General features: G+C 55.8%; 1 protein-coding gene across 2 annotated transcripts in view; it reads right to left on the reverse strand.

Moving 5' to 3' along the window:
* MPRIP (myosin phosphatase Rho interacting protein) overlaps window positions 1–22,420 on the reverse strand; it is a 72,830-nt gene that overhangs the window by 49,822 nt on the left and 588 nt on the right. For both annotated transcript variants that reach the window (XM_084216789.1, XM_084216790.1), the window contains exons 2-3: window positions 11,619–11,696; window positions 9,720–9,785 (exon numbers count right to left, since the gene is read on the reverse strand). In XM_084216789.1, coding sequence (XP_084072915.1) covers window positions 9,720–9,785; window positions 11,619–11,696 — 144 coding nt within the window. The remainder of the gene's footprint in view (window positions 1–9,719; window positions 9,786–11,618; window positions 11,697–22,420) is intronic.

A 22,420-nucleotide genomic window follows, 5' to 3' on the forward strand; every position in this document is an offset into this window, starting at 1 on the left:
GCCCTTGGGGTCTGCAGCTGGAGGTGTGAGGGCCAGCCCGAGCCAAAGAGGTTGGCTTGGATTGGTCAACCAAACAGCAGCCACATCCTGCACCCCACACCCTACAGAAAACCCCACACCCACTCTGCATTGCTTTCGGCAACTTCCAGACCAGCTTGGACCCTGCAGACCTTCCCAAAAGCCAAGGTGATGGGTGGAGAGTTTCCCAAACTTTGACCATTAGCCATCCCACCAAATGGTACAAAATGTGAACCTTCTGGGCAGTTCCAAGGAGAATAATTCCCAACAGGCACACACGTGATTGTTGTGGGGCAAGGAGACCACCCAGCAGCAGCTTGAGCTGGGCTTTGCTGCCACAGGCACGATGTGGTGGAGGCATGGACACTGATAATAAAGAGCTGTCCTGGCAAGGCAGGCACCACCAGGTTCACTGGCAAGTGGCACCCGGGGTAAGAAGTGCTTTAAATGCCCAGAAAAAATTCGTGACTAACATGTAAGGCTGCTGGAACTGAGCCAGGGTAGCAGTGTTTTCTCCCTAAACCTGCTGCTCACATTTGGCTCCTGCAGAGGAGCACAGGGAGAAGAGGGAGTTCATAGCCATGTGCTGCTCCCAACGCTCCTCTGGGAGCAGCTGTGCAATCCCAGCAGAGGGGAGCAATCTGGGGCTCGTGCACGTGAGGGGGATAAACACAAAAGGTTTCTCCATGGCCCATGCCTGGGATGACAGACTTCACTCCCCCCAGCACTGGCCTGTACATGGCATTAACCACCCATGCAAGCCAAACATCCCCTCCCTCCACACATCTGCTCCATCCATAATCCCTGCTGTCCCTCCCCTAATGGGAAAGCAGCCAGGAAAGTGAACCAAAACCCTAATTATATCCCAGTAGCTCCCCAGCGCCCTGGTGATCCCTGTGACTTTATCAATGTGATCGCAGCAGGGCTGATGAAATGTGGAGGAAAGGGCCAAGGCTGGGTGTGCTCCAAAACCCCACCTTTCTCTCCAGTCACACCATCACAACAGGTGGAAATCCTGCATGAGGTCAGGATGCTGCTGGGACGCTTCTAAAATCACGCTGTGTGCCTCTGTTCCCTCTGTCTCCTCTGCCCAAGGACCAGCCACCCACAGCAAAGGGAACTGGGAGGAGAGTGGGGACAGCCATGGGTCACAGTGGGACAGCAGCCCACAGCCTCACTGCAGCTTCCCAGGCCACAAAATCATGGAGAGCCACAGCACCCAAGGCACAGCACCCAAGGCCTGGGGGGTGCAAGAGCCAAGACCCACAGGATCATGCCACAGAATGGTTTGGGTTGGAAACAACCTTAAAGTTCATCCAGTTCCAGCCCCCTGCCATGGGCAGGGACACCTTCCACTATCCCAGATTGCTCTGAGCCCCATCCAACGCAGCCTTGAACACTTCCAGGGATGGAGCAGCCCCAGGTTCTCTGGGCAACCTGTGCCAGGGCCTCCCCACCCTCTCAAGGAAGAATTTTCTCCCTGCAGCCCCATGGCAAGGGGTGCTATGGCAGCGGAGATGTGGCATGGCCATGGAGGGCATGCCAGGAAAACACAGAGTGGAAAAAACCTCCATGGAAGGTGAGACCTTCCCTGCTTCCCCCAGCTCCTGGAGCACCACAAGCTCTACATGCAACACCTCTCTCCTGCAGCAGCACAAGAGGAGCTGTGCTGCCTGCAGGAGCAGAGCACAAGGCTGTTAACACACTCCCACAAACCAGCTCCTGGATGGGATCCTGCAGGAAGGAGGTGAAGGGTAAGTGAAGTTGCTGCACACGTGATTTACCTATGGTAATTTCAACTTTCAGCAAAGCTGTCTGGCTGTTTTATCTCGTTGCCTGCTTGCAGTCAGACTTCAGTGACTGCAGGGAAGAACCTCCTCTGTAGCTTTGAAGAAACAGGGCAAAATAAAAAGATCTTACAAAATACGTATTACCAAGAGCATGTTCACATGCTGTTACCTGGTTCTCCACAAAGGAAAAACAGTATTTTGATTTTTTTTTTCTACTTTTGTATCTTGCAGCCCATGGTAAGTAAACGAGCAAGACCAATAATCAAATCTGCCTGGAAATTCCCATTTTTCACCAGAAATGCCTTAAAACAGCACAGACAAAAAGGGGAAGACTTCTGCAAAACCTCTGCACTTGGTAACCCTGAGAAAAGCTGTTTACAAAACCTCACTGAAGACCTCAGCTTGTCTCCACGCAAGTTTTAACCTGACGTCCCTCTTACAGCTTCCAAACCTGATGAATAATTCATGCCTGGGATAAAGCAGAAATATCATATTCACCAATGCTTACCTAACAGAGAAACAAAGATTGCAAATAAGTAATTTATTAACCCCGAACCGTGTTGCTGCTTGAACAGAGGGCACAACTCAGCTTTTGGTGTAAATATCACTCCTGAGCTGAGGCAAGAGCACTTTGAGGCCCCCATTCTCACCATGCTCCAGCACAAACATGCCTTGTCCTGGACTCAGTGAGATGCCAGTGGGGGGAAGCCCCCCAAGAGCAAGGCTGGGAGCTGCCACCCTCCCTCCTCCTCCTCCTCCTCCTCCTCGGGGGTCGCAGCCGCCCCTGCTCCGGTGGGAAGCCCACAACCCCGCACTCGCCCACGGCTCCAGCCGCTTTCTCAGGCATTCCAAAATTTGGCCGGAGTCTCTTTTTGCAGCACGCCCCCCTCCACGGCTGGACGCCTGCCTAATTGTGTATTTATTTATTTCTGCATTTTCCCAGCTCCCCGCACACACTGGCGCAGGGTGGATGGGCGGGTGGGGGGGGGGGGAAGCCAAGGCCGGCTCTCAACGCGGACCCAAAAAAAAATAAAATAAAACCAAAAAAGAGGGAGTGCAGCTCCCCAATTCCCCGGAGGGTGGGAGGAAGCCGGGAAGCGCAGGGCTGGCTGGGAAAGGGGTGGGAGCGGGGGCAGGAAGGGGGGACGCCAGCGGCATCGCCCACCCCCTTTGCTTTGTGCGCGCTTGGGGAAATTAAAAATAGCTGCGTCCAGAGAGTGGCTGCAAGCGCCACAAAGAGCGTGTTGAGCGGAGGCAGCTGCAAGCTATTTGCTGCCCCTGGTAATCAGCATCTCGGCTTGCAGAACCCCTCCGGCCCCCCCAGCCCCTTCCTCCCCTGCCAGAAGCTGCCGCTGCCTTTCTCCAACCCACATATGTCATGTCAACAATCAATGAATGCAGGATCTCTGCCGGGGAAAAAAAAAGGGGGAACGCGCTTTGATTTTTGGAGCAGCTCTGTTGCCTTGTTCCATTCATGTCCTCGTCCTCCTCGCTGAGCTGTCACTGAGGGGTTTGCAGCGCTGAATCCCACCAGTCAATGCCAGGACACCTCCTGATTCTCAGCAGGAAGAGGGATGTGCCAGCTGCTGGGATGCTGCTGCTTCTAGGAGCAGGGGAAGGGATGCTATTACCCAGCATCACCCAGCCTGCAGCCCAGAGTCCACTGGAGGTCCTCACCAACCTGATACAGTGGAAAGAATTAAACCCAACCCCATCCCCGCCACATGGCTGCAGCTGGTGGGCTCAGGGTTGTTCTGCAGGCATCTCGTTTCACATCCCCTCCCTCACACCAAGCAACAGCAGGGTGAAAAAATTCTGCTTTTGTTGGTTCCTTGCGTGGTTTGGTCATTCACGTGTGCACTGGCACGGCCACCCAGGGACTGGGGGATGCTTCGGAGCCCAGCACTGCCCTAGCTTGGAAAGAGCTGGGATCAGGCACCCACCTCTGCCCCTTCCTCTGCTGCCTGGGGGGAACTTGGGGCCCATGCAAGGGCAACTGCTCAGCGTTAGCTGTGTCATTTTGCTGCCAGCCCTGACATCTTCCCTCCTAAATGCCATCAGAACTTGATTTCCACATTAACCTTTTCCAGCAGATACAATTTTTCCTTCACCAAGAGCCCACAGCCAGGCTGGAAGCCACAGGTCCAGGAGTCACAAAGGAACTCCAGCTGCTCCAAGTGCCTGTTTCACTCTGCCCCCCCACCAACAAGATAAATGCAATCTGAACTCCAGCTCACTTCCCTCGCTGCTCTGGCACACGTCTTCTACAGAAAAAGTCTTTGCTAGGTCCCGAGGGATGAGGAGTGGGGGAAAAGCAGAAGGATGGAGCCACTTGAACCTGTCCTTGCTGCTCAGCCTAAGAGCAATTCCAGCTTTGTGGCTCGCCCTGCAGAAGACAATAGGGGCTGTGTTGTTTCCAGGAAGGAAGCACCTGGGCCAGGTCATCAAAGCAGCTTGTGTTAGGAGGTCGCTGGCTGCATCCAGCTTTCAACTCCACTTTCATCCTCTTTCTGCCTGTTAACTCCCAAAGCTCCCACCACGGATTGTTTCACACCAGGGCCTCCCCTGAGAGGGTCCTGCAGCCATGAAATGTCATTCTTGGGGGGCTTGGATGTGGACAGCAGTGTTTTCCAAAGCTCACAAGAAACCCAGGCACTTTTGGAGCCCCGATGATGGTCCCTGGCCATTGTCAGTTGCCAGGACTCATGATGGAGCTATCCCTGGAAGAGAGCTTCCTGCTCCCTCAGCTCCCTCCCAAATTCTCCTTCTGCAGCTCAGCAGTTTTACCTTCCCAAACTAAAAGACATAAACCAGAAGAGGGTTCAGCAAATGTAGGAAACCATTTCCTGGAGGAGCCTGGGGTGTCCTGACAGCAGGAACCACCTCCCACAGCAACTGGGGCCAGACACTTGGAGCAGAGAGAAATGGGAAGATGTGAACACCCCAAAGCCACTGTTATGGGATCCCCACACCCAACCCCACTAATGACACTTGCATCAGCATCAAGACACACATTAATATAAAAACACAAATGAAGATTTGTGTATCCTCCTCTCACCCCCTTCAAGGCTGCTTGGTCCTGACTTCAGCAATGCCCTAGGGAATGAGTTCCAAGGGCTCCCTGTAGGTTCATGGACTTTTTTTCCCCAAATCAGTATTGAAAATTAAACACAACAAACTCCTCAAAGATCTCTGAGCTGTGTTCAGAGTCACCAGCACTTGTGCTGTCTCTACAGCTCCTCTAGAGCAGTCACAAGCATGTACTGTGTCCCCCCTCCCTGGTGTCCCTTTCCTGCCCAGCTTCCCTGAAGGAGAAAGGATCTCTGCTTCCCAATTTTCCCATAATTTCCTTATTTCTACTGCATCATCTATGAGATACACACCAGATATCTCACATAAAACCTCACAGATCATCGTCCCTGACTTGACTACATCCAGTCTTGGAAAAAACTGGGATGGGGGGTCTCTGTCACTGTCTGAGCCTCACACAGTCACTCCCACCCAGCCTTTCTGTCTCTGCTTACTTTAAATTTCAAACATGCTTTGATTCAAGCCAAAAGCTTTTTATGCTAAACAGAAACTGAAAGTCTTGATCTGGCAAACAGAGGCACTGGCAAAATTGTGTCCATGGGGGGAAACCACTAGGGATGAGGGGAATAGGGTTTGTAAAGCCTGGTGCCCCCACGGAGGAGGGGGCAAGGAGAGCTTGGAAACACTTAAATGGCAAAATGTGTGGAAAAAGTAAGGACAGAGAGGCCAGGATGTTTAAGGTTCGTTTTTAATCCCTGCCAATGAATTTCAATTCTGTGCCAAAACTGAAGTAAACTGCTTTGATCTAAAAAGGAGGGGGGAAACACACACACGGGCTCTCAGCTTCTTAAAACAATACAGATGACAAAGGAGGTAACTACAGTGAAAATCAACACAGCACAACTCTGCTGACAGTGACATTTTAAAATGCCCCTTTCCTCCAAATAAAGAGGTGTTTGGAGGAGGGTGAATTAGGAAACAATAATCACACAGGTCTGTGGATCACAGCATCAGCAAGCATGCATCCGTTCCTCTGATCCCCCTCCAGCTGCCACCAATGCTTGCACCATTCTCCTTTTTAACCCATTTATCAGTTCCTTAGGTTTCTGTGGCCAGGAATGGGGCCTGGGGCCAAGCAGGTCTCCAGATGTGACCCCACAGCCCTGCTGTGTCGTGCCAGACCTCCCACCTCTGAGCTGGCCTCTCTTCTCCTATTTATACACCCTGCCCAGGGGTCCCACTGCTCCCTAACCATTCCCAGATGCCAGGCTGGCCTCGCTCTCCATCTCACCCCAGTCCCATCAGCTCCCTCTTGACCTCCCTCCCTGCCACCACAGGCTGGAGCAGGGATGTCTGCTCCATTGTACTGAGGTTAATGACATTATGATCCATTTGAGTTCCTGATTGAGGAGCAGGACCACCCTGCTGTGAGCTCGGGAAGGGTCTGCAACACCACCATGGAGGACACAACCATCCAACCCCAGCAAACTCTGGGTATTGAGGTGGCTGACTACTGATTCAAGCATCCTTCTAGATCCCTTCCCAATTTCACAAAGCAATTTGACTCCAGCAAGCAACAGGAAGGGCAGAGATAGGGCTCACATATTTCATCAAGCTGGCAAGTGCCAGACACAGACTGAGGTCAGCTTGTTGCAAAATGGGTATGTCATGCACAGGGATGCTCCTCCTGAATCCCTGCAGGGAAACTAAAAGAGCACATCCAGATGATGCTCTCACCTTGCCTCTCATTCATAGCACCAGTGAGTTTGAGAGGCTCCCAGACAAGCCTGAATTTTGTCCTGTTTTCAAACCAGCATATGCACAAAGCAAAAGTCTCTAAATTAATAGTCTCAGCTACAAAAAAGAAGCCTGATGTGACATGAGAATACCCCCAGGGAGGGTGCAAAATGCCAACCTAGTTTAAATCCCAGCTCAAGAGAAGCAGCACAGGGTAAACTGAGGCACAGAGACAAGGCCTGGCTTGGACATGCAGTGATTCATTAAGAAGCTGGCCTGGAGGTCCAGACCCACTGTGACTTGCCCCAACCACGGGGCTGGATCCATCCCCAGGCAGAGCTTGAGGCCATGGGCCCACCTGCAGGCCCAGGGAGGGACATGGCAGCGCCCTCCATCCCCACAAAGCCCTCCTGCCTTTCCATTCCCACGCAGGCAGGCTCTATTTATAGAGACCTCGGCCGCTAATTATAGATCACAGCAATCAAAACAAAGGCAGGCAAAGGCTCTGCACTTGCCACTCGCTGGCTCTGGCCCCTGAGCCCTGCACTGTTCTTGTGGCAGCTCCCAAATCCCAACCAAAACCTCCCAGACCGCCCCAGCACCGCAGTGCCGGGCTGCCCTCCCACAGCAGTGGTTTCACTGGAGACCACAGGCTGTTCTACCAGGAGAACTGAAACTTGTCCTTGGACACTCACAACACAGCAGCTCAACCCCAAGCCTGTTCTTTGCTGTTTTCCCTCAGTAAGAGTGGCTTTGTCATCCTCCAGCTGCTGCAGAGAAGCATCAGCCCATCATCATCAGTCCCAGCACGAAGGTTTATCAAACAGCAGGAGCAAGCCACCATTGGGGTGGAATCGTGGATGTTCAGGATGGGAAGGCATCCCCAAGTGATCACACAACCTCCACATCCACCCACAGTTGGGAGGCAGGAATTTCTGCACGTCTGAGCAGGCTCAGCTTAGCCAGGGCTCGGCAGAGCTGGGAACAGCTGCTGGCATGGTCCCTGCAGAGGGGAAGGGGGTAGAATCTCCTGGGCATTCCCAGTGGCCAGGCTGGATCTGGGTGCCACCAACTGCACCCAGCCTGAAAGAGAGAGACCCCAAGGAGAGAGTCTGGCAGCTCAGCCTGGTCTGAGAGGATGAAGGTCCAGAGCCTGTGCAAATTCTCCCCATCGCAGCCATCATGCAGAACTCATTTTGTTTTCAGACTGGAACTATGGCAGAGCAAGGACAGACAGAATGACTGACATAGAGAAAGAAGGTGGCCAAGCAGGAGCACAGACTCAGGATCAGCTCTGGGATATCCCTGGGCAGGTCTCAGGAGAGAACAGGACAAGCAGGACAGCTGGTGCCTGCTTGTCCCACCTTCCATGCCCAAAATGCTCCAATCCAACACCAAACTCTACCCATCCCATGGCAAAAGGCTCCCTGTGCCCAATGCTGCCCCATTCCATAATCTCTGAGTACCACAGCACCAACGTCTCTGGGGACTCCCCAAGGTGTCCTCAACCTGGCCTTTGCTTTGAGGTGCCCCTCCACACCCCACTGCTCTCCAACCTGCTGGGAGCCAGGAGCAGAACCTCCCTGGCCAGGCACAGGAATGTCTCCACCAGCACCACCACCACCAGCCCAGGACTCCCCTCCCAGGCTCACTCCTTCTTCTAATTCCACTTTAAATAAGAGCAGAAATTGCCAAACCCACACAATTAATGTCTGAAAGGTTCAAGCAGAGCCATTCAATCCCAGCCTGCCGCTGCCTGGGAGGTCTCCTGTTGCGGCAGACCCTCCTGGGATCCATCGCACCACAAGTAGCCGTGGGGCAGTGAGTCCAGGAGCCAGCACAGTGCTGTCACACAGCCCAGGACACCACCCCATGCTGCACATGTGTACCTTCCCTTTTTGTTTGTATTTTTCCACTTTCTCCCTTCTCGAGGGGAAAAAGCCCCGCAGGTGCCTGGAGAACTGCGGGATTCTCTTGCTGTCCTCTGGGGGCTCTTTGGCCCCTGTGGCACAGGGCTGGGGCACTGCCTGTCTGCTTCTGCCCAGATGAGGCAGAACATGGGGCAGGTCAGCCTCTGTAGGATGAAAAACAGCAAAAAAATATTCCAGATTGTGTTTCCCAGCATTTCTGCACCTCTACCCTCAGACTGGGGAATCTCCCTACTCCACCCAGACACAAAGCACCCTCCTGTCAATGGAGGACAGGAGCCAGTGCAGAGCCAGGTTGCTGACACTGAAAATGTACTAAAGCCTCCACTGCTCCTACCAAAGACATTTAAATTATTTAGGGCACTTGGACCAACCCCAAGTAAAAATACAAACAAACGCAGCATGAAATCTGAGCCACACTCGCTGAGCCTCCTCATTCCACGGAGCCCTCCACAGGAGGTACTGGGGGAGGACCAAGGCCCACTGACCTTGCAGGGAGCCTCCCTGCCACAGACACAGATCCCCATGTGTCCCTGTCCCACAGGTGTGCTCTCTCCAGCTGGCTTCCTGAGCCTCCTGCGCAGGCAGATCCCAGCACATGTGTGTCCACTGTGCCAGCCTGTTCAGCCTTGGGCACCCTCCTGTGGGCTTCCAGTCGCCAGCAGGATGGATCAGCAGTCCTGGGTGCTCCTGGGATTGACCTACTGGGCTCTTCAGTCCCACTCTGCAGCGCACAGTGAATGGGTTTGCCTTCCTTTGATCCCCTTTTATTGATGGGAACAGTGCTGGTGACAAGCTGCAGCTCCAGGGCAGGCAGGCGCTGGGAAGGCGTTCCAGCTGACCTACTTTCCACGGGCATCGCTAGGCAGGGCCTCCTTCTCGGACACTGCCAAGGTGATTCACCACAACCAAAACCCAGCTGGCACTGGGAAACTGGGCAAAAAGGAGAGGGAGCGACCTTGGGGACCCCCTCCAGCACTTCCTGTCAGCGTGGGATCTGTCAGCAACTGCTGAATCCCATGCCAGGAGGGACTCGCACGCCTCCAAAACACCCACCCATCCTCTGCAGAGTGTCCACTGAGCTCCCACACAAACCCAGCCTGGCACAGAGTCAAACCCAGCGAGCACAACTCTCCTCCAGCTTGGCAGAGCACTCCAAGGGTAGCAGATAACCCAGCTGATCCCCAGAGCCTGGGCAGAGCCAGGCAGCACTCACCATCTCGTCGAGGGCATAGCGCAGCAGCCCGTGCTCGTAGAGGATGAAGAACCGACGCTGCCATTTCTGCAAGAGAAGACATCAAGGTGGGTCATGGCAGTGCCCACCAGCCCCTGGGCCTTGCTGGGAGCACTGGAGCTGCACATCAGCTGGAGGGCTCTGCCAAAGGTCTGCGTGCATCAGCCCACATTGCCCAATGCTGACTGCCTTGAGCTCTGGCAGCCTCGGGACTTTGACCATTCCCTGGGGAGTCTGTTCAGAGCCTGACCACCCTCTGGGGGAAGAACCTTTTCCTAATATCCAAACTAAACCTCTCATGACTCAGGTTTATGCCACGAATACTGGGGGACACCAGAAGGATCCACAAACTAAATGCTCTGAGCCCTCAGCTTCATCCTGCTCCATCTATTCCAGCATTCAGTGCTGGAGGGTGACAGGGTGTCATGTCAGATGTCCCCCAGCGGCACATGAGCTCAGTATGGATGGTGGCTGCACTCCTGGCATGGCTCTGCCCAGGCAATCCTGGCACCCTGCTGGCACTGCTGCCTCTGCAGCTGCACAGCAAATCAGATTGGAGAACTGATCTGGCTGGAAAACTGCCTTTTTTTTTTTTCATGTGTGCCAGGTTGTTTTCAGCCAAGAGCAAAAACTGGTTGAGCAGGCTGAAATAAAAAAGTCCTGGATTCATAGCCCCAGTGCAGCAATTCTTATCTCACTTTTCTCAGCCCTTCGGGCAAAGTCCAGGGTGCTCAGGGACAAGCAGAACTACGGAGGACCATGTGCACCTCAACATGCCCCAGCTTAGCAAGTAGCCTGGGTTCTGGGGAGACCTGGGTCCCATGTCCTCTTTATGTCAGGCCAGCAAGCCTAGGACAAGCTGTGGCTCCAAATAATGACCCATATACCCCAGGCTGAACTCAGAACCCAATTCTTGTTCATTCGGGAGCAATTTTTTTATTACAAACAACTCCCAGAACATTTTGGCTGCATGACAGAGGGTTCACGGACCATTGCCATCCCTCCCACGCACAAGACAGCCACATCCTGGCAGCCTCAGCAGCAAGCTCCCTGCAAGACAAGCTTGGGGACAGGCTGGAAGTCCTCGTCACAAGCCAGCAGTGAAAGGACCTCAGCCTGGCCACATCCTTCTGAGCCTCATACCCCCCAGGAAAGTGGGGGGATGCTCCAACCCCACAGGATGCTGCTGTTTCTGCCAGGCATGAGAAAACCCCTTTGGGAAGGAGCTGAGTGTGTCCTGCTCTGTCTGCAGGTCCCTGCTGCCAGCACTTCAGAGCTTTGGAGGGTTATAGCAAATGGGAACCACCATTCAGCCCCTTCCTTGCTGCAGGACCTGCCTGACATCACCATATCCACACCAGGAGATGGGATGCAGCCTCCCTCTAGAGCTCCGGGCATGCTCTTGATGAATTGCAGAAAATAAAGTAGTTGTTTCCCAACAAGTAGTTATTTCCCAAGCCCCAAAGGAAAACTAAGTGCTTTTCTGATAGTCACAGCACAGCTCAGAGTCACACAGCCCATACCCGACTGGCCTGAGTGGCTTCCTGACAGCATGGCATGTGTCAGGCAAACCAGAGCAGCATCAAAACATCTAAAAGCAAAAGCAACAAGCAATGAAATTGCATAGACTGAGCCTGACCCACACCTGCAGTGCCCCAGGCTGCTGCCCAGCACAGGAGACCTTACATCCCAGAGAAGGCATTCCAGCCTTGCTGCCAGAAACATCTCCCAGCTTCCTGGTTTGCACAAGAGAATGGGAGCATGGAGGTGCCTTCAGCACTCCCAGGGTCACAGCCACCCCCATGGGCAGGGACAGCCCTTGCTGCTCCTCCTGCCACCCCCACCAACGTCATGGGGAGGGGATGTCTCAGCTTCACTTACCCGGGAGCGATGGACGGGGTTGTCAAAGTCCGTTCCTTCCGGGGCCAGCAGCAGCCAGCCACCATAAATGGGTTTGGCCTGCAAAGAAACAGCAGAGAAACCTCACTCACAGCAGAAAACGGCTCAACATGGATCAGCACCACAGGGAATCGATGGTCATGGACCACGGGAAACTGCAGCAGCCCCAGCACGAAGGCAGCTGTGTGAGCTCAGCCTCCTGCACGCAGGCAAACCCAGCCTTCCCAGTGCAGGGAACGTGGTGTCTGATGGCAACCCGTGGTGTGACACACACTGTGTGCCAACGGGACTGAGATGAGGACTCGGGAGGAGGCAAAACCCCAGCCACAAACTCCAAACACAGCTGCTCCTGCATGGCACCGTGCCCAGAGCACCAAGCTCCCGGGTGCTGCCGAGCGGCAGAGCCCATCCCCAGCACGGCTCTTCCCGTCGCCATCGGCAGCGTGCCTCTACTCCAAAGCAAAAACACACTCCAAAGGAGAGCTCGATGTTTTCCGTTCGTTAATTAAGAGAGGAAAAACTACCCAGCGCTGGCAGTTCTCCAGCTCCCAGCCGCTTCCCGTGCTGTGCACATCCAACTCCTGCTTCCCTGCAGGGGCAGCCCCTGCCAGCCCGCTCCCCCCGCCGGCAGCGGCCAGCGGCGAGCACACAGGAAGGTCAGAGCCAGGAGGAGGGAAAACAGCTCATTCAGCCAGCCGGGAAGAGAAAGGGAAAGAATACTCGGAAAGAACCTTGCAGCACTGCCGTATGTCAGTGGAAAAAAAAATATCCAGGCTCTTTCCACTGATGGCTTGGATGCAGAAGTGGCCAGGGTGAAGCTGCCCCACGCCACGGCAGGCGGTGGGATGGGGATGGGCACCGGGCACGTCCTCCCACGCAAACTCCTGCGGGCACCGCTCCCGCTGCCTTGTCAAGCGATGAGCCAACACCTGGCAAGGGCTCGGGCCAAATCCTGAAATCCTGCTGCAAGAGTGGCAAGACATTGCCACACCAGCAAGGCGGCTCCACAGATACCGAGAGAGACCAGGAGGGAGGAAACCCAGAGCAGATCCAGCTCCAGGAGACCCTGGGTCTGGGAACACTGCTTTCCACCATGGAACATCCATGCACGTCCATCCTGGCCCAGCCAAAAAGTCACAAGGACACACACTCCCAGCTCTTCTCTAACTGATTCACTTAATCTTGTTGCTGTCATTCTTTTCTGTTCCTTAAAGTTTAAAACTGTTTCCAATTCAGTACCTCCCCTAGATTCCTCCTGCCAGTTTCTGTGGTTTTGTAATGTTAAAAAAAAAGTTTCCCCTCTGGAAAAATCCCTGCAAACAATAGAAGAAACTGCCTATGCACCAGAAACTGTCAAATGCATGAAGCACTGAGTAAGCAAACTGGAAACACGCCGGAGGAGACCTTTTACTGTTTATAAAGGGAAAAGAAATAACAAAATCTCTTATCCCCTCCACAATATGACATACCAGCTCGAGGTGTTGCTCTCCCAGCAGCTGGGAAAACATGATTTGAGAAGACCTTCCTTCCTTTCCCCTTTAAATGAGATTTAAACCAATGAAAACGAAGCGCTGGGATTTGGATCCAATTTGGGGGAGTTACGGGGGCCCACGGCACCCCTACACCCATTCTCACGACCCCAGTGTGGGCACAGAAAGAGACCTGTGTGCACCACCACCCTCCCTGTGTTTGGCAAAGGGCCCGGAGTGCCCCCATCACCCCTGCCCAGCTCACCTGGATGCCAGTGCCCTGCTCGCCCGTGGCCCCCATGCCACCTCCAGCCGCTCGGCACCGCTCCGTGCCCAGCTCCGTGCCCGACGCGGTGCCGCCCGCGCTGCCAGCGCCCCGCAGGTGAGCCAGGCTCTGCCACTCCCCCGGCACACCCCGCCCCGCGCCCCCACCCAAAGCCGCCCGTGACGCATCCGTGCCCACGCCATGGGAGGGCTCCTGAGCGGGGGATCCCAACGCTCCTCGCCATGCTGGGATGTGGCAACGGCCAACCGTGTGGCCTGGGAAGAGCCAGACATCCCAAATGTCTCTTGTGTTTTACAGGGGAGAAGCAGAATTGCAAATCACTACTGATGACCCATCAGAGACCCTTCAATGGGTCACCGTGACAAGAAATGGGATCCCTGAATTCCCGTGAGAGAACTTGGGGTAAGTGCTGGGGTAAGCACTGGTAAGCAGCTGGGGCTTGGGAAGATCTTAGGAGTGGCCTCCGTCATGCAAGAACAAGAGGATGACAGTGACAACAGCACATGACGTCCCCAATGCTTGGCACACTACACCAGGGCAGCACCCTGGTGATGCTCCGGACAGCTGAGCTGCAGGCAGGGCTCAGCTCTCCTCCATCCTCCAGTTTTCTCCTCAATGCCCCAGCACAGCTCCTAACCAAGACCAAGGGCTCAACCCAGCAAAGCCCCATGAGCAAAAACTCTCCCTGACACAAGCCACAGCATGGCAGCCACCCCAGCCACTCCCAACACCCCACAGCATCCAGCCTGTGTGACAAGCAGCAGGCAGGTCCCAGTGACACACCAGGGACAAAATAACTGTGAAACCAACAGGGGACATCATCACCAGGACCAGCAGCAAGCAACCTTAACCCAGTATTACAGGCATGAAGTCCTGCCCTACCTCAGCCTGGCTCACACCCCCCAGCAGACATTGTTTTGCCTTCAGCCATTCCAATTTTAGCTCAAACTGTCTGTAAATAAACACCGAGCACCTGAAATACACACCCTTAACAGAGAGCACGGTCATTTCTGTACCAGCGTCATAAAAAAACCACCAGTGGGCTACACTTATTTTGGCAGAGGCATCCAATTCCAGATATTGAAACCAAAATAGCTGAAAGGTATGAATTAGAGCCAGGCAGCGTGGGCAGCCTGGTTCCACCCATCAACAAATGAACACGCAGCAGCGCTTTTTCAAGCCAAACCAAAACAAGGTCCTGCTAAAACCAAGCAAATGCACAGAGAGATACAAGCCTAAATGAAAGGGATATGAATTAACACACGAAGTGTCTGAAACAAGCTCATCACACCTGCATTGGAATGGCCCTGCTGAAGCAAGGTTTAAAATAAACCCAACGTGGGAGGCAGGTCCCGGAGGGTGCTGGAGCACCAGGATAGAGCTGGAATCACACGTCCTTTCCACTGGCTTGGCTTCCTCTGGAAAGCTCCTCAAGAGGGAGAAAATGCAACAACCAGCACTGAGCAAGACCTCCGAGTAAAAATTCCCTCTTCCAAGGAGATTTGTCCAGCTTCACATTTAGGGATGGTGTCAGAAACAACCCCAGGGTTCCCAGGATGTCTTTGACCACACAGGGCCCTGCTTGCCTCCTGGCAGCTCCGGTGATATCCAAAGGGCAGCTCCACGTAGTTTCTCCACAGGTAGCAGCCACACAGGGTGCTCAGGCAGAGTTTTCATCCAGAAAGTACCTGGCCAGAGGGTGAGCCACAAAATGCTGTGGGAGAGCAGAGTGGAGAGCAGCTGCTAATGGAGCTGGGGTGGGGTGACGCTCACCCCACCATCACGTGAGAGGTGCGGCCACTCTGCAGCCCCACGGTGCCCAGGTCCATCCCTGGGACTGCTGGAGGTGACTCAGGCAGAAACATCCCCACGTCACCACTCCGCTTCCTGTCACACCTCTGGGAGTGTCCAGGTATCGGATCCCACCTTTGATCCGACACTGGAGCTGGGCTGTGAGGCACACCAGCATCTCACCTGCCTCTCAGGTCGCTGTTCCAGCCACTGCTTCCATCCCCTTAGCCCACGGTCCTACAGTGTATCCAGGGGGAGGACGCTGCCTCCAGCCCAGCGCTGGCAGCACAGCGGGTGGGAGGAAGCGAGAAGGAAGCGGCCCCAGCTGGGTTTACACAAAGCTGTCAGGCTGCTGTGCTGATGCTGCCCAGGCATGGACAAACCACCCCAACCAGCTCCACCAGCACTGGGAACACAATTCCCAGCAGATGGGGAACTGGGCTTGAAGGATGTACAGAGCCACTCATCACTTCCCAAAGCCCAGGGTGATACAGGAACCCCTGCACACCCCCAGGGCCACAGGGCACCCGTTTTCAGAGGGCAGGACGGGTCACAGGAGCGTGGCAGCCTATGGAGTGCCAAGTCACAGGGCTGCAGGTGGGCTGTGACACCAACCAGCTGCCTGCTGGACAGGCTTTCACACCTCCTGTGTTTTTGGTGGTACTTTCAACTCTTCCCTCCCCACGCAAACCAGCCAGGCACGTGGGACCCAGGAGAGCCACACCGTGTCAGCTCCACAGTGCTGCAGGAGTTCACGGCACAGGGTGGAACAGGAGAGTCGTACCAAGACCCACATCTCCTCTTAGGGTCCAGACTCAACCCCATGGCAGAGCAGCCGCATCCCCGCTGGGGTGCTGGACCCCTGGGTGGGCTGGAATGCCCACGCCACCCACCCAGCCTCTGCCCACCCACCCCACATGTTCTGAGGGAAGTCTGAATCCATTGCCGGGAGAGACTCCTGGCTGGGAGCGCGTGGCGGGAGGGATAATCTGTTTAGGCTGCCGGCAGACGTAATCAGCCTGTCTCGGGTGGAGGCAGGGCTTGTTTTGTTCAGGCTTGGCAACTGAGCGGGAAGGGGAAGAAAAATGGATTGTTGCATTGGAGCTTTAGGCTCTGCCTCCAGCACTGGGAGCAGGGAGCTCGGTGCACCAGGGAAGTGATGCCAGGGCTTCCAGCAGCCCCACAAAAAAATGATGTACCCAACCTGACCCAGGCTGGGGGTGGATCCAAGGTGGAACTTGTTCCATCACCTTTATGGGTCACCCCCAATATTCACCAAAGGAGCCTCTGACAGCAGCGCCTGCTGCTTCCCACACCCAGGGGAGCACAACGGGGTGACAGCTCTCATCCAGACCCAGAGAGGGGGGACAGTAAGGTCATCGTTGCCTGGGTCTCCTGATCCACTCAGAGCTCCCCAGAGGCAGGGACCCGTTTCTGGCACAGCTCAAGGAGAAAGTCACCACAAATACTGTGGTTGCAACCTCAAAATAGGAAATCTGGGCTGTTCCAGCTCTGCTCTGCTCTCAGTTTTGCACACCTTGGAGCCAAGAGAACATCGCTGATGGATGAGTCGGAGCAGCCGTCACTCGGCAGGAATGGGGAAGGTGACACGGTGTTCAGGGAGGGAATGGGATGCAATAGCCAAGCAGGCGTTCCTGCCCACAGCATGGCTTCTAGGAACTGAGACAGGCATCACTTGATATTCTGGTCCTCCCAGGGGGATGGCAGATGGAGACCCACCAGAGACCCGTGACCACGGCTGTCGGGAGGCTCTGCAAACACTGCTGTGCAAATCCACGCTCTAGCAGCAATCCCCAGGGCCAGGATGAAGCCCAGCCTCAGTAGTTAAGCCGCTTACATCCCTGTTTTCCTGCCTCTACAACATTTCCCCTCTGCCGTCTGTCACCTGGTGACGCCAAACCCCAGCGCGGAGGCTGCAGTGCTGCCTCTGAGCATCCACAACCATTCCTGAAGCAAAAACACTCTCCCATCCCCCAGCTCCTCATCCAAGTGGCTGCTCACTGCCCTTGGGTTCAGCCCAGACAGTGCTTTTTCCACGACAAGACCTGGGCAGCTCCTGGAGGCCACCCTGGGTGATGGAGAGAGTCCCCTCTCCATCCATATCTTGCTCTTCTGCCAAAACACATTTGCACAAGGCAGGCATGAGTTGGCCACTGCCAGAGCTGCAAATCCCAGGCCAGGATTTCACCACTAACACATCTCCACATGCAGCACAAGGCCAAACCAGGTTGGACAGACCAGACTTGGGGCACAAGGAACACCAAGTGCCACTGCCACAGACCAGCTGGTGCGCACTGTGCATGGCACAGCCCTGCTGGCACAACGTTAGCACCAACCCAGGTGTCGGTAAATCCCAAAAGACAGAGTTGCCCCAACAGTTTGCTGTGTAGGCAGCGGGAGTGACTGACGGACCAGAGGAACAGGAAGAGGAAAGGTTGAATTCACCCCTCGTGCAAACAGCCGGTCCCCTTCTGCAAACACCCCCGGTCCCAGGGCTGTGCTTGGGTCCGAGCGCTGCCATTGCCTGGGGCAGTCAGAGCAAGAGCTGGCCGAGCCCGGCTGCGGCACGCACAGGGAACTGGTCAAACAGCAACAAAATGAAGCAGGACAGAATGGACTTTGCAATTCCAGCTCCTTCTCGAGCAGCCCCAAAGCCGGTGTGCCTGGCAGAGAGCAGGCATATCTAACCACTTCCCACCACTGGCCTGCCTCAGCGCCTGGGAGAAGCCGCAACATCTCTCCACAGTGCTGGAGAGGGGATTTATCACTTTGTCGGGTGCCGGCGCAGATAAGGTGCGGCGCCATGCAAAAACCCAGCAGCAAGTGAGTGTGAGCAAAGGGGACGGTTCTCCAGCACCCAAAGGCGCCGCCCCATCCTTTCCCTTGGGCCAGACGGAGGTTCAAGTGCACCCCAAACCAACGCCAGCATCCAACACAGCTTCCGAGTGCCCGCTGCCCTCCGTGCCTGCACATCACTGCCCAAGGATGGGATGCTGCCCCATAGGGCAGAGCCACCATGAGCCTGCCCCCCAAGCCCCCTTGGCTGGGCCCTCCAAATCCTTGACCTCCACAGCCACCGACAGAGGCAAATTTGACATTTGCAGAGAAATCCCCCCCTGTTCAGTGCTAATAATCAGTCAAGTAGAGCGGATTTTTGCAGCATGATACAAGCAGCGAGGAGCAGGGAATGCAAGCGCGGGGGCTGCTTTCCAGGAAAATGGGGGCTTTTCCTCCCAAAAAGGAGCAGAGCTGGAGGGAAAAGTGCAGCCGGGACATGATCCCTCACCCTTTGGACAATGCAAGGAGCCAGGACAAGACCCCTGCAGCACAGGGCATCCCAGCCCCATGGATGCAATGTCCCAGAGCAAAGCCAAGCCTGTGACCCAATGCTGACACGCTCCAGCCTCAAGGCTGCTGGCCACCAGCTGCTCAGCATCCAGAACAGTAGGAAAGTGATAATGTCCAATGGAGAAGAGATGGAAATAACCACGCCCTGTCACTGGGCAGGGGTGTCACAGGAAGAGGCAGTGGGAAAAGTCTGTGAGCTTTATTTTCTAACTGGGTGGTCCTCTGGGCATCTATGCCATGATGTCTAATAAAAAGAAAAAAAGAGGGAAAAAAAAAAAAGACACTGGTAGCTGGAAAGACGTCCTCAAATTCCTCTATCTGTGCCAGTCCCCACTCCCTGAGAAAATGCATGGAGAAAATTAAAAGCAACTGTTTTACACTCTGCTCTTCTTCCAATTCAGGCCAGGCGAAATTTTTAGGTTAATTCCCAGCCTGTCCCATGTTGTTGGGAGCGTCATCTCACAGACCAAGGGCACGTGTGTGCAGACATGGACTGGCCTGGAATACCCAGCGTGGAGAGCAGGGATCCCATGGGGACACCCCCATGAGAAAAGGCTGCTCGGGAAAAGGGTCCCACTGGACAGGCTGGCTTTCTCTTGGAGACAGGAGGGGGACCCTGGGAACCATCCATTCTCCCAGAGCAGGTTCTGGAAAAGTCGAGCTCCATATGAGGTTTGCAGGTGGTTACAGAGGGACCATGCAGTGCCAGCATGGGCATGTCTTGCCAGGAAAGTGGAAATTCCCACTAAAAGGGAATTTCTCCCTGGATGGGAAAGGAGCAGCATAAGACAAGCTGGCAACAGGTGGGTGGCACAGCCAGGACACAGCCACCGACAGCACCATGTCTGCCAGCAGCCAGATCCTGCCACCACACAGAATCAAGGGATCTGACAGCCCACTACCCACAGCAACAGATTTTCCTAAAGGGAGAACAGCTGCGCTGACTGACCCAGTTTTTCCCAGGCTGTGTGGGCACCCCAGAAGGTCAAACACAGACTGCGGGGGGCAAGGGTACATCACCTCCCACCTGCAGCCCTGGGAAGGGACAGTCACATCCCCAACAGGTGGTGGGACCACAAGCAGCTGCCCCAAATCATACCAAGCCCTGTCCGGCAGCACAGCCACGCACAAAAACAACTCGTGAACGCAGCGCTCCCAGGATTAGGGACTTAGCGTCCGCACAGCCCTTTGAAGTTGGAAGTGCTAAGTCTGATTATTATTAGAGAGCTCCAGCTCATTAATCCTGATGTTTGGGGCTGGATTTCCCCCCTCCCAGCCCCATTCCTAAGCCGGTTCCCGAGTACGACGGAAATCCACTACTACCACTAAATATTTGTGACTCTTTGCAAACACACTCTGGGTCTCTGCCCTGAGTGGCTCCAGCGCCCTGCAGCATCCCAGGAAGCAGCGGGGGCAGCTCCTGACACGCACACAGGTATTTTTATCTAATAAAAATCCGAAAGGGATGAGTGCGTAAGTGTGAAGTACCTTCACCTTTCCTCCAAGCCAAGTACAAAGGTCAGATGACTCCAAAAGACTTTTCTAGCCTGACTCTAGGTAATCACCAACACTGTCCCTGTTCACGGGGCGAGCAGGACGTGCTGGGCACTGAGCCCCCACGCTGCAGAGTGGGACCCCCAACCCAACCTTAAAACGTCTGAGTGAAAAAGGCAGAAACATTCAGAGCTGTTAAATGAACCGTTATTCCTGGTGTGCTTCGGAGCGAGCACACCCCCACATCCAGCCAGGCTGCGAAACGGGGCACAGACTGGGAGGGGAGGCGGGGAAGCGCCGGAGTGGCCGCGGTCGGGGGGCTGCTGGGCACGGGGGGCTGCGGGCAGGGCGGGAGGTGCGTGCGTGCATCACACACTACCACAGCCACCATCTTATCTGGGAAGCGGGATTACTTCACCCCAGCTGCAAGGGAGAAGCCGAGCAGGATTGCGCCGTTTTCCCAACCGGAGCCCCCCGCGCACGGCCTGGATCCGGCCACGGCGCTGACCCCGACCCCATGGGAACCGGACGCGGGGGCAGCCCCCCAGGGCCGCGCACCACCCCGGCGGGAACAAAGCCAGCGAGGGGCTGCCCGAAACGCGTCCCTGGCTCCCTAGAGAGGTGGGTGGCCGCCGTGGCAGGGCAGGCAGGAACTACGGCGGGCTGCGTGCGATGCTTTGAGCCCCCCAACAAAAGTAAATAAGCTTTGCACCAGGAGGCAGCGCAATCCCCGGGCAGCGGGAAGGGGCCGGCCGGGAGCGGGGGGCTCTTCCCGAGCCCCCTCCGGGACGGCTCCTTTGTCTGGGCACGGCCGCGACGCTCCGCGCCGCCCGCCCCTTTCCCGCACACACCACGGCATTTTTTTCCAGTTACATTTTTTCCATATTAGCCCTCAGATTTCACGATGCCCCCCCCCCCCCCTCCGCCGCCCCCCCAGCGAGCGCAGCAATATGTCTGATCTCATTGCCATAATAGGATCGGGAGCGGGGATGGCAGCCCTGGCCCAGAAAGGTGTGGGAGGAGGGAGGGCGGCCCTGTTCCCCTCAGCCCGACACCACGGACGGGCCCCCGCACCCCAAAAACGCCCCCCATGCCCCAAACACCCCCTGCCATGGGAGCGCCGGCCTTGGGCCTGCGTGAGGCCTGGGAGGAAGAGGAGGAAGAGGAGGAAGAGGAGGAATGCCCAGCCCTGGCAGCCCCCCAGCGCTGAACCCTCTCCGGAAAGGGGCTGGGGTCCCCTTCCCATGTCCCCGGGAGAGCAGGGGGCTGTAGGGCAGGGGGGTCATGTCCGACACGTCCAGGAGGGGACGGTTTGTTTTCAACTGAGTTTTCCCAGGACTTTCTGGATTGCCTGATGGAGATCACAGGACACCCCGCACCTGCTGCCGTGCACCCCAGGATGGGACGAGATCGCCCCAAGTGCTGGTGCCAGACCCCAAATGGCCTCAGGGGGTGAGGCCCCCGCGGAGGTGGCACTGGGGTGAGCCATGGCCTCAAGGACCAGTGGGCACTGTGGGTGCTCCATCAGACACATGGGAATCTGTGGGGTCAGCAGGCATCCCATGGGATCTCAGGCCACCCTATGGGACCAGAGAGCACCCAAAGAGCTCCTGGGCACCCCATAGGCTTCGCAAATACCTGTGAGTCCCTGCGCTGTCTGTGGGATCAGCAGGTACCCCAAGGGACCACACGCTATGCGTGGAACCAGCAGGCACCCGCTGGAATCACTGGATACCCTATGGCACCAGAGAGCAGCCACGGGGCTCCTGGACACCCCAAGGGATCTGCAAACACATGTGGGTCCCTGTGTTATCCGTGGGGTCTGCAGGCACCCCACAGGACCATGCAGGGACCCCACGGGACTCCTGGACACTTTATGGGACCAAAGTGCACCAGTGGGGCTCCAGAAAACCGCACAGAACCCACGGATACCTGTGGGTCCCCGGGCTATCTGGATAATCAGCGAACACCCCACGGGGTTCCTAGATACCCTATAGGTCCAGGAAGCACCCTTGGAGTTCCACAACATCCCATGGAATACAGGGATACCTATAGGTATATACCCTGTGCTACCCCACAGCATCCCTGACCTGACCCCACGGTACCTGTGGGACCCCACAGGCACACACAAGACCCCGCAATATCAGTGTCCAGCAGGCACCCCGTGGGACCCCTGGGGATCCCATGGGATCCTGTGTGAACCTTGGGGACAGCAGGCACGCCTGGCACCCTGTTCTATCCGTGGGACCCCAGGACGTCCATGGGACCCTATAATACCCATGGGACCGTAACCTACCCAGGGGGCTCCCCAGGTACCTGTGGGACCCCAGGCTACCCACGGTACTAGCGGACACCGCACGGAGACCCAGAGCGCC

Source organism: Fringilla coelebs (genome assembly GCF_963513975.1).
Source record: "Fringilla coelebs genome assembly, chromosome: 16".
Taxonomy (NCBI): domain Eukaryota; kingdom Metazoa; phylum Chordata; class Aves; order Passeriformes; family Fringillidae; genus Fringilla; species Fringilla coelebs.